Genomic DNA, 11,952 nt, shown 5'->3' with positions numbered 1-11,952 from the left:
CTCCTGCCCTGGTCTCAAGGAAGGCATCAATTGGGATCCTCACTATTTGTAAAGGAATGCTACTATAAGATTATTTTTTTTTATATACTGAGCCATCACTCTCTACATAGCTAATTATCTATAAGCTGTGCATATCTTACTTAACTTTATAATTAATTAAAAGCAGTTTTAAATTCAATATTTAACAAAACATAACTGTTGGCATAGAAATTTTGTTCAGCAGCATGGGATTGAACGAAAGCCTCTTGTAAATCTGAGAAGGGCTGTGACTAATTTCAGTACTGCAAAATTAAAGCCAACAATGCAGGCTTGCTCGGCACAACCATATTCTACAATATTTATTTCAACAGTGACCAACAAATGTCCAGCCAAATTCCACAGTCTCTATTCAGACAATAGAAATTTTATCAATATAAAGAGAATGGTTTTAATATGCTGATATGTCACAGAACAATAATGTCAGATCTCCCAGGTTACACATGAAGATAGTGGTAGGAAAATAAATGCACACACATTAGAGAGTATTAAAGGAACATGATTTAGAAAATGAGGCAGCATACCAGGAACCTGGTCTTTCCTGTAGGAAAATATCACAGGAATTTCCTCCTACATTTCAGATCTCACTATGACAAGCTGAACAGGATGGAAATCATTTTAAAATATACAGTTATGACATCTGTTCTAAATAATAAATGTTATGTGTAACACTGTTTTCTCCTGGATAAAGACATAATGAGTAAAAATACACAGAAAGAAAAACTCTGCCAAAACAGGAAAAAGTGAAAAAGAGATTATTAAAGAGTTTATTAAATAACTCCACTATTTGGAAATAAGGCATTTTTCCTACATTGGTCAGGAAAAAGAGAAATAAAGGACCACCACAGAATCACAGAATGTCCTGAGTGGGAAGGGACCCCATTGGTCTAGCAGTCAAACCTTCCACATGCTTTGCATGTTTTTTTCTTCTGTACATTTTATGAGCAGCACACATACACTGTGGCTGAGTATGTGTCACCCTGTGTTTGCACTTCACCTTGTGGGATCACTTTCAAGACAAATTACAGAAAATACTTGGTTCTCCACATATTTGCACTTTTTCCTGATACCTGGAGAGGATGTTATTGTTTATTGATGGGCAGGATGAATAGAAAGAGAAGAAAATAGGGAATAGGGATGGTCACTAGGGCAGAAAGGGGATCAGAATAAAGCAGGGACAGGAGACAGGACAGAGGCAGAGCAAGAGAGAGGAAGATGACAGGCAAAACAGAGGGAAAAGGAAAGAGACAGTGATAAGGAGCAGCAGGACAGAGGGACGGGGGAATAAAAAGCAGAGATGGGCTGCAGGACCAAGACAGAGGAATTCAAAAATAACAACAAAGAACAACAAAACATCAACGACACATACAAAAAAATTAGATTTTAAAAAACAGAGTGACTGAATGGTACTGATATAGGTTTGTTTACGGGGAGGGGTCTTATGTTAATTAGTTCTAAGAAAACATTAATGAGTTTGAGAAAATATTTGGCATATGCATGAAATTCTGGGGAAAAATATGTGTACGTATGAGCACAACCAATAAATGTAATATGCACATGAATTGCATATATTGGGCAGATATCCCATATATACCCAGTGCTGCAATAAAGGAATACCTGCTTGACACAACTCCTTGGAGTGTAAGGTTAATCTACAAATGTTCTTGGCATCAGGAGGAATGGGACAGAGGAGGGAGAGCTAAAACCAGAGACGGGTTAGTGGGCCATACAGACAAAGAGATAGACATGCAACAGAAAATGGAGAAGAACAGCAGCTAGCAGCAGCAGCAAGAGACAAAAATGGGTGTAAGTTGAAAAAGAAGGAAAAAAGCAGACAGGAAACAATAGATAGGCAGAAAGAGGGAGAACTGAGAGAGACTGGGACAGGCAGTGGGAAAATAGAAAAAGCATGCCAAAAAGCTGACAAAGGGTTTGATCAGGCAGTATGTAAGAGAGGTGAGCAGCTCTGGATAAAGAGAAGGGAGAAGGGATAAAGCAGAGATGGGATGCAGCACTGACACAGAAGAGAAGAAAAAAATGGAGCAGGAAGCAGGCTCCACCAGCACCACAGCCCAGCATCAGGGGCAAGCCCCTTACCCAGGGATGTAGTCCATCCTCATCAGTATCCTCACTGCTGCAGCAGGGGCTCCTCCAGCCCCAGCCCACAGCTGCACTCCTTCAGATACACAGGGCCACCACTTCACAGCATTGTTCCCTCCATACACACAGACCCCAGTATGGATCCTGTGCCCCTGGACACAGTGTGCAGTGGTTTCACACTGAGGGATAGGCTAAGCACTACCATACTGCTTTCTCTCCCCAAAAAGACAGGGATAGAAAATATGATGGAAAAAGTCTCAATGATTGAGATGAGGACAGGAAAATTACTTACCAATTACAGAGTCAAATCAGAGTCAGATCAGGGAGATAATAAAATTTATTTATTAATAATAACAGACTAGAGTAGGAATGACCAGAGGGAAACTGAAAACAATGAGCCCCATTTACCTTTTCCTACTTCATCCCTCCAATGCTGCACAGGGAAATGGGGAACATATGTTGCAATCAGTCCATAATGGCTGTTCTGTGGTACTCCTTCCTCTTCACTCTCTTTACCTAATCCTGTGTGGGGTCTCTCCCATTGGTTGCCATCCTTCCCACAGACTGCAGTTCTTCAAGAACTGCTTCAGTATGGGTGTCTACCATGGAGCTTCAGCGTGGATTTCCCCACAGTGGGCAGCTTCCACCAAACCTCCTGCTCCAAGGGATCCTCTCCAAGGGCTGATGTTCTAGTCCAGAGTCTGTTCCTGTGGAGGCTCTCCATTGGCTGCACCATGGTCTTCTCCACAGGCTTGCAGCACGGAGATCTGCTCTGCTCTGCAGAGAGATGGCCTGTTCCACCATTCACCTCTCTACACACTGCAAGGGACCTTCTGCTCTGGTGCCTGGGGCACCTCTTTCCCCTTCTTCTTCATCATGTTGTTTCTCCCCACATTTTCTCACTTCTCTTTCCCAGCTGCTGATATGCAGTACTTCCTTCCCTTCTTCAGTACACTTTCCTGGAGGTGTGACTGGCATCACTTGTCATTTAAGCCCTGCAGGTCCCTTTCAGAGTTGCCTGGAACTGACTCTTACCTAGCATGGGGCAGCTTCTGAATCCATTATAAGGACCACTCCTGCAGCACCCTCTTACCAAAATTTTGCTATAAAAACTTGATACAAAAGACTGCTGCTCACTCAGTGCAAAAGGACTACAAACACAACCAGTAGTGCAGGCAGAAATGCAACTCTGCATTAACTCATGCATGTAATCCCAGGAGGGACACTGCCCATATGCTTTGCCGTCCTCTGGGGCACTGCAGCACTCAGTCCTGGATTAGCCTTCTTTAATCCAGCTCATGGAGAGCAGTCACCTCCTGCAGCTACGAGCTGCAGAGCAGAAGAGGAAAAAAAAAAAAAAAAAAAAAAAAAGGCTATGGAAAAGAGCGTGGAAAGAGATATGGAAAAGAGTGTGGGTCAGAAGCAGAGAGAAAAGAAATGGAAAATGGATAGCCGGTGAGTGTCATGGCTGTATGATTTTTGGTTATCGGTATTCCACATCATAACATCATGTAGTCCACTGGCCTCCCCCCCCCCACACCTTTTCCCTTTTGCTTTTGGCAGCATGTGAGCTCCCTCAGTCATCTTGTCTCACCATGAGAGTAAAGCCTTTGGATTTTGGACATTCTCTCTCATTTAATTTATTAGCTTTAATTCTAATTGTATTGTATTATATTGTATTATATTGTATTATCATGTGCTATCTTGCATTCTGATATCTTATTTAGTAAATCTGTTTGTTTATCCTCAAATTGTTGCTGCTGTTTCGTTTCTAGGCCCATCTCCCTTTTCCCTTTGGAGGCGTGGGCCTTTGGGTTCCCCTGCCCCAGTAGTCAAGGATCCATGCCGAACCAGCCTGTAAACTCTTGACAGTGGGTCAGAGGCAGAAAGAAATAATCCATGGTGCAGTGAACAGGACTGAGAATATTAAAGGGCAGGATAGGAACAGGGATAGGAACAGAGGGACGGGAATGAGGCCAACACTGGAGGAAAAACTGTGACAGGAAGCGGGATTGTGAGAGGGAAAAAGGTAAAAAAAAGTGATACTGAAGAAAAAAGAGAAGAGAAAGACAGGTTTACAGGGCTAGACCAGTCTTACCACTGGGACTGATAGAATACCAGCCATTCCGATTGGCCATCTTTTGCCCTCTGTGGACCGTCCACTGATAGCAAGCTTCTGTTCTTCCTGCTGGCGGTCCACAGGAGTCTTGGACTACTATTTGGCTAGTGCATGCTGTCTTGGGCCAGAAGATACCTGGCATCCCCTCACTTGGGAACTGAGCAGGAGGCAAAATTTTCCCATGGTCCTTCAGTAGCAGACTTTACCAACACTGGGTTTTTCCACTTCTGATTTTATGGTGACCGTGGAGAGAAGGACATGGATAGAAAGATGTCTGAGGAGGAATAAAACCACAAAAGCTCCTGGGCTGCCCCTTACTACACTCAGTTGTAGTTATCCTGTAGGGGAAGGTAATGAGCATGTAATAAGGCACAACTCTGACTGACAACACGGACAGGAGGTCTACTCCCTCACAATCATCCATCTTTGCCCACATGGCAGCATTAGCCACCCTATAATGAAAGCCTTTGTCTGTGCCACAAGGCTGCACTCTCTACTGCATTTCCACGGACAGGATGCTCAGGAACTGCTAGCATCAAAAATAACTTGGTGTGACACGGGGAGTGATGACAACATTGGCACAGTGTCTGCCATGTACCTTTTTTGATACCTTGGGCTTCCAAAAAGCTATTCCTTGCCTTCTCAATTCAAATCCTAAATAAACTCTGACTCTTATCTTTAATATGAATTCTTAACTAAACTTAACTCCTAATATAAAGCTTAACTCAAGCCCTAGTCCAACTCCTAATCCCAACTATTTTCCTAAATTTAACTTCTTATCCCTTTATCTTAGGCACAAAATATCCATCTCTGCAGTGATCCTTGTCCATTTTTATCTCATTCTGGAACCTGCCTTGCAGAGAATATAGGAAATTGTTTTTCAAGGAATTATCAGATGCACGTTTGCTTCACCACTTCCTTCCCACTATCACTTCTTGTCCCGCTTATAAAAAGTCGCTTAATTCGAGATTACAGAAGTAAAGTAGGAAAGTATCGAATCGCTTCATGCTGTCCCAGGTGAAGTTATGACTAAAGGCTAAGCATCTGCACAGAAGGGAAAAGAAAAAAGAAAAAAAACAAAAAAAACTGACTAGGCAAGATCAACAGAAACAGCATAAATGCATGGAGGGAGCTGAATAGTGTTCCAAAGTTCAGTAGAGTGTTTGAAATGGTGGGTGATAAAGACAGCGTCCAGGTAGAATAGGTATTGCCTAGATTTACCTGTATCCGTGACAGACATATGGAAAGGGAGAATACTATTTAAAAACTATAGTGACATATGAAATGCATGGGGGGAAAAATATGCCTGCAAATGACACAGCACACGTAAGACAGGAGGATATATACACAGTGGCTGTCAGGTAGCAGTAAGAGGTGGCTGCTACCTAAGGACAGGCAGCCAGCAACAGAATGTGACAACGTGCCTGACAGGGAAGAGGCTCCCCAACCAAGATCCAGCCCAGCAGTATGTGAACAAGACAAGCAATGCAGACTGGAAGGTGGTAGTCATGCTCAGAGTCCAGCTTGTCAGAAAGACTCAAGGTTGTGAGGCGCATTTAAAGTCAAATATCAAAGTCAGTCTAGCATACAAAAACAACAGGCCCCAGAGCAAAGTATAATTATAGCCAAGTAGGAAACAGTCACACCAGCAATATAACCTGTACAGAGACCAAATGACCAGGCCTGAGTCTGTATTGAGCCCCTGGGCCCAAGGACAGGATGTGGAGGTCAAAGATACATTTGAGGCTGGTGAGTCATGAAGACCTATCAGTACAATAATGACAGTGACAAGTACGCTGTGCTGGGGGAGGGAAGATCAAAATAGTGGGTAATGATCAGTCTCGAATTTTAGAAGGCATATAGCATAAGTCTCTGCTTAAAAAGACAAAAAAGAAAAGTTGCAGACATACATGAACCGGGTAAGCTTGCAGCCTGGTCAGTGGAGTCTGGACAGCCAAGTACCTTAACCTGAAGTAGTTACGTTCAACTGCTCAACTGTCTCATGATCTAAAACTTGGCTGCTCTGATTAGCTCTCCCTTGACTGTGTCTTAAGCTTGAGCTGAACCCCACCACAGTTTTTATAACAGATTGACTCTATTTAAATCTGTGTAACTTCTACCTTCCAGCTCCCATTGCAAAGAGAGCTACCTATGATCATCCTAATCTCTTTCTGAATTTATCTACATTCTTTGCATTGTACTCACCAATGGCTTTTTCCTCTGAGAAAGTGAAGAACTGACAGGAAATTAAACAGTAAATGCGCATTTCTCCTCTCAGATACCTGGAAAAACAGCATGTCTTTTGCTGTTCCAAGATGAAAGGGGTAAGATGCATGGGACTTGTTATTACCACAAGATACGACTGCTATTATTGCTACTTGCTTTTCCCTCCATTAGGAAGCATGTAGACATATTCTTTTCAAAATCAAAATTAATTTTTTTCTCATCTGCTGAGATTTCCTAGATAACCTTCCAGGTAGAACTTCTCTATTTCGTGTCCATATAGACTTTTTATTTATTTATTTATTTATTTTTAAATACATCCTGTTTGCTTTTTTTTCAAATTAAAGTTGCTACTTCTGCCTCCAATTTCACTGATTTGCTAAAATAATTCTAGGCCTTCCTTTCCTCTTTCACCTTTTTTCTTCTTTCTGCTCTCCATGCACTCCACTTCTTTCTGTTGTTCTTTCTTGACAGTCTTCTGGGCTCTGACACTTTAACCCCGAAACAAAACCTCCTTCATTGAGCTGGTGAATTGAAGCTTGTTCATCTTGTCAAGTATTTCTAATGTTTGTATAGAGGAAGCCTGGCTGTTGGCACAGCTTATTCCAATCTCCTCTCAGCTTCCAAGTTCTAGGTCCAGCTGTAAATTTTTGTTCACTGATTGTAACTAATAGCAATAGCAAAGTATACATCAAAGGACCAAGCACGAAAGACAGATTTCTCCAATATTAAGGATTTCTCATTGACACGTTGACATCTTGCAGCTGGCAACAGATCATCAGATTCGTACGTATACATAAGAAAGACCTTAAGAGTAACAATTCTCACTGTTGTCAAGTCCAATTAAAAGCCTGTGTTTGTACGCCCTCTTTGTGTGTGTGTACATACAAGTAAGCAGAAGTCTGAAAACTTGAGAATGTTAGAGTCTTTTATCAGGAGCAGAAAGAAACCTATTATACTGAGTTAGCCCTTTTAGCAGAGCCTGAGATCATCACCTCACGCATTGTTTCTTCCCCATGGACTGGGGTAAATGGCCCCACATTGCTCAGTAATATCCAGGTCTCTGAGCAGTTTCACACAGAAAGTGATCTCTTCCTAGTCCTTAGATAAAATTTTCTATAGAGGAAACGTATGAAAAAGCTCCTACAGCACTACTTTTATACAAAGGAAGTTTGCAAAGGAGTTTTCTTTGTTAAGAGGCATAAGGTAAGTGAAAGAGTTACAAAAAAACAAAGCATTTATTGTTAAAAGATTTTCTACCACTCGCTCATCATCATACAGTGAAGATACGGTGGCTACAGAATTGATGGAGTCTCTCTTCCATCTCCCTTTATGAATATATTTTCTCACTCACAAACTCACAGCTGTATTTTTTAAATGGAGTACTTTTCTTCGATGAGATCTGAAAAGGAGTTAATCATACAGGATCTGGTAGATCAGATACATCCTATTAAACAACAGAGCAGTTACAGAAAGGAGACCTATTTCTTCAGGAAAATAAAGAGAGCTTTTGTTTCCCCTTCATCTCTTTGTGCTGCCATAAAAATGGTTCTCAACACAGACAGGAAAAAAAAAAAACAAACAAACAAACCAACACCTCACTACTGTTTTAGAAAAAATGTGGATTTGTAACGTATAATACTAATACTTTCACCAGCTTTGGCAGAATAAATTCTATACAGTGTGATATAAAAAGCTGTCAACTGAAGCCATGCATGTGCTAGAACAACCAGTGCTGGTAAGTGGAACAGCTAAATCCCTGTTGATAATAGTGGGAAAAGTTTTGACGAGTCTCCAAAGTGATATGCAGAGCACAAGGCTGTGCCCTGCATGCCCATTTTGCAAATTATATACCAGTTGAGAATGACACTCACACCTGACCTCTACATGTATACATATTCATATGCACACAAAATATACAAAACCACATCAGCTGTGCTATTTCCAGCAGTACTCTGCACATTATCCTGTGCTATGTCTTAATGGCACTTCATTGGCACTCTGCTCCCATTTTTTCCTATCTTTTACAATTGTGGTATTCTCTCTACCCTGGTATTTTTCTTCCACAATCAAACATTTGTTTTTCCTTTAGCTCTTATGCCAACATTTCAGCTTCAAGATATATTTCCCTTTTATTGCATTCCAGAGATTGTTTTAACTCTGTCCTAATTTTGTGCTATAATTTCTAACAATCTATATTATCACCTATAAATCAACTACTTCTGTGTACAGATTTTATTTGTTTGTTCTATTTATTTTTGCGGTATGCACATACTTGTATAGTACTGTGGTAGAAACCAAAGAAACTTAAAAATTTTCTTACCTTTTTTTTCAGCCAAAAAATTACAAAATCACAGAATCACAGAATTATCAAGGTTGGAAAAGACCTAGAAGATCATCCAGTCCAACCATCACCAATACTTCCCAGCTAAATCATATCCCTCAACACAACATCCAAACATTTCTTGAACACCCCCATGGTCGGCGACTCCACCACCTCCCTGGGCAGTGCATTCCAGTGCCTGATCACCCTTTCGAAATACGATCTTCTTGAGACTAAGATAAATCTATTATTCAAAATCTGCTGCAATTGCGTGCCTGCTCAGTACCATTAACTTTCATTTTCACATGCCTAAGCTACATTTGCTCCAGTTCCTACTAGAACTGTTCCACTGCTTCTCCTCAAATATAATGTCACATTATTCCAAAAACCAAGCCCCTGGCTACACCCCTGGGATGAATGACAAAGGCCCAAACTGCTTCTGAGCTCAGTAGAAAAGTATCAAAGTCTCAGATGCATTTCAACCAAAAGGAAGACACCTGACAACTATTCCTAAGACTCATCATTGGTGAGCAGTCTTTTTATGTGCAGAAGGAACACGCACAGTAGAATATAAGAATTTGGATTTTGGATTGCCATGTACAGCGGCTGACTCATGCACAAGCATGCACATGCATGCTCACACACACACTTCATTATGGCACTGGTACTTAACACAGCTTCAACTTCCAGTGGTGCTGTTCTGACTCCACTTGGCAGTAGTAACACATTACTTATATTAATTTGCTCTGAAAACCCATCCAATTAATTAATTCCAAAGAGAGATTCTACAAGTAGATTAGACTTGGTTATTTTGCCAGCTGTGGCATGGAACTGGAATTTCTCTGAAGAAATATTTGCCACTCAGATGGCAATGTGCTCAAAAACAAAAGCCCCTGGCAGATGGCATCTATCCCAGCTTCATGCCCTTCTCACATGCCCGCTTATGTTCTTCTGAATTTATAATTCCTGGAGATCAAATGCATCCCCTGAATGTAGCTGCTCTGTTTACCACATACAGAAAAGAATTTATACACTGGACAGCATGCACACAACTGACACAGCAGTAGAACAAATATGGAAGCACAGTAGCAGATGATCCCCACTGTTTTCCTTCATAATTTTTGCTTGTAGTGCAATTAACAGAGTCCTACAGCAAATAAGATTTAAAGTCATTAACTGTCCGGCAACCTCTCAGCCCCCAGCTAGACTCAGTTTAAGACTGCAGGATTTCAGGTTTTAGTGTAAAAAGGGGGTTTTAACTAAAATGAAATAAAACAAAACAAAATAATTTTAAAAAGCCATAAGAGATACAGCTGTGCTTTTTCTCACACTAATATTTTTACACAGTGGTACTGCCAACAAATGACTGTAATCAAGCATAAATTTTCTGAGACACCTCTAAACACAATGGACAGAGTGAAAGCTATAGCACTGGTAACATGTATGCAGATGTATTCAACAAAGCAGTGGGAGGGAAGACTTATGTTTTCTGTGACTGGGCAGGAGAAACTTTTACATTCAAATAAGAAAGAAATTGGCAAAGACAGCAAAAAAAGGACTTTACTGTAGCAAAACTAAATACTTATAAGAGCTGCCTCCATTCCTTACCACATGTGAACTTTCATCCCAAGAAAGTGAAAGAAAGGAGATGGAGATGAGCAGTCTAGAAGAGGATTTTGCGTGCTACATCACCAGGACCCAGTTACACTTTGGCAGCTGCTTTTTGGACTAGAAAACATGTTGGTTCATTAACGACAAACTAATATATGCACTACAAAAAGCAGGATGGCGGAAGGATTTAATGAAGATGCCTCTGCTTCCAAGTCAATATGGTATAATTCCCATTGTCTGAATTTGTCATGTATTTGCAAAGAAGGTTGTTTCCAAGGGGTATCTAAGGCTGATAGTGCTTCATAATTCAACAGCATCCTATGTAACCAACACATAGAGTGAATGGGGTAAATGAATGATCCATAAGGAAAAGGCAGTTTACCTATGATTGAAGAAGACCAGTCCAGGGACTCTGTTAAGACTGAGAAAACTGCCACATTACATGAAGTTAAGCTTCTTGGATTCTGAACCAACTTTACAATTAGAGAATTTCTTTACAGTCTTGATCTCCAGTGGCACACAAAGAAAGAAATATTTAACCTATATCCTATTTTACCTATAGGCTTATTGTTAATATCTGCTGTGTTCAAGGCAGGTATCAGCAAAGCACCATTAAGTTATTTGCATTTTCTCAGATTGCCTTATTTCTTGCTTCAGCTTCTGCTTTACTAACCCACCGATACATGAAAATGCTTAAGAGGCTTTCATTCTGGAAAAAAAAAATTCTTCCTCTCAGTATAGCACATTGATCATACTCATGGGATATATAAATCTGTTTGCCTTTCATTGCAGGGGCAGGAGAGAGTGTTACAGTTTGAAAAATAAATGTCCCAAATGTATTCTTCCAGAGGAGCTTTTCATTTCAGGAATGAAAACTCCCCTAGTTTATTATTTTACATGGCATGGTGGCTCCTTGCACTATAATGAACGTTCTATTCAGAAATATAAAGCATTCCATAACTATCAGGGCTATCTTGTCTAGTTCCAGAGAAGTTACTATTTGAAACTCTTAGGTAGCACAGGATGAGCATTACCTTTATTTCTCTAAATCTGTAGTCTTTTATAACACTCAGCTCAACCTCCCCCATCAATACTATCCATGATTCTATGCATAGCCCATAAGGATTTGCTGCGTAGTGTCTGAACTTTCCACTAGAACTCAATGACACAAGTTGATGAATTAATCTTTAATCTTCTTTAGCACTGACACCTGTATAAAGCATGGCAATCTTCTGCTATCTATGGCCTGGAATGATTTGAGACACCTCCCATGGGCGCTGTTTTCAAGGGTCACTCTAAAGCTGGTGTTCTGACTGGTTTGTTGATGGTACATTCCCATCCAGTCAGGAAGAAGGTCCATGTGTAACAGTGAGCTAAGTAACACTGGGAAGTCCACTTGTTCTGTGGTCATGATGCCAATGTGATGTTTTGAGCAATACTTATGTGTTGCGCACTCCCAGAGACTGTTCCAGTTCCTGTCGGCGCTGCTGAATCTGAAAGAAAAAGAAAAACTGTACAGTTCGGCAGATTCAATTGTTCA

General features: G+C 40.8%; 1 protein-coding gene across 8 annotated transcripts in view; it reads right to left on the bottom strand.

Annotated features, from left to right (window-relative positions):
• Nucleotides 1-324: 324 nt before the first annotated feature.
• SMARCD3 (SWI/SNF related BAF chromatin remodeling complex subunit D3) overlaps nt 325-11,952 on the bottom strand; it is a 90,336-nt gene continuing 78,708 nt past the window's right edge. For all 8 annotated transcript variants that reach the window (XM_072330181.1, XM_072330176.1, XM_072330180.1 and 5 more), the window contains one exon: nt 325-11,905. In XM_072330181.1, coding sequence (XP_072186282.1) covers nt 11,852-11,905 — 54 coding nt within the window. In that variant the 3' untranslated portion in view covers nt 325-11,851. The remainder of the gene's footprint in view (nt 11,906-11,952) is intronic.

This window comes from Excalfactoria chinensis, chromosome 2 (assembly GCF_039878825.1).
Source record: "Excalfactoria chinensis isolate bCotChi1 chromosome 2, bCotChi1.hap2, whole genome shotgun sequence".
NCBI classification, from domain to species: Eukaryota; Metazoa; Chordata; class Aves; order Galliformes; family Phasianidae; genus Excalfactoria; species Excalfactoria chinensis.
This window is presented reverse-complemented; position numbering and strand designations above follow the sequence as displayed.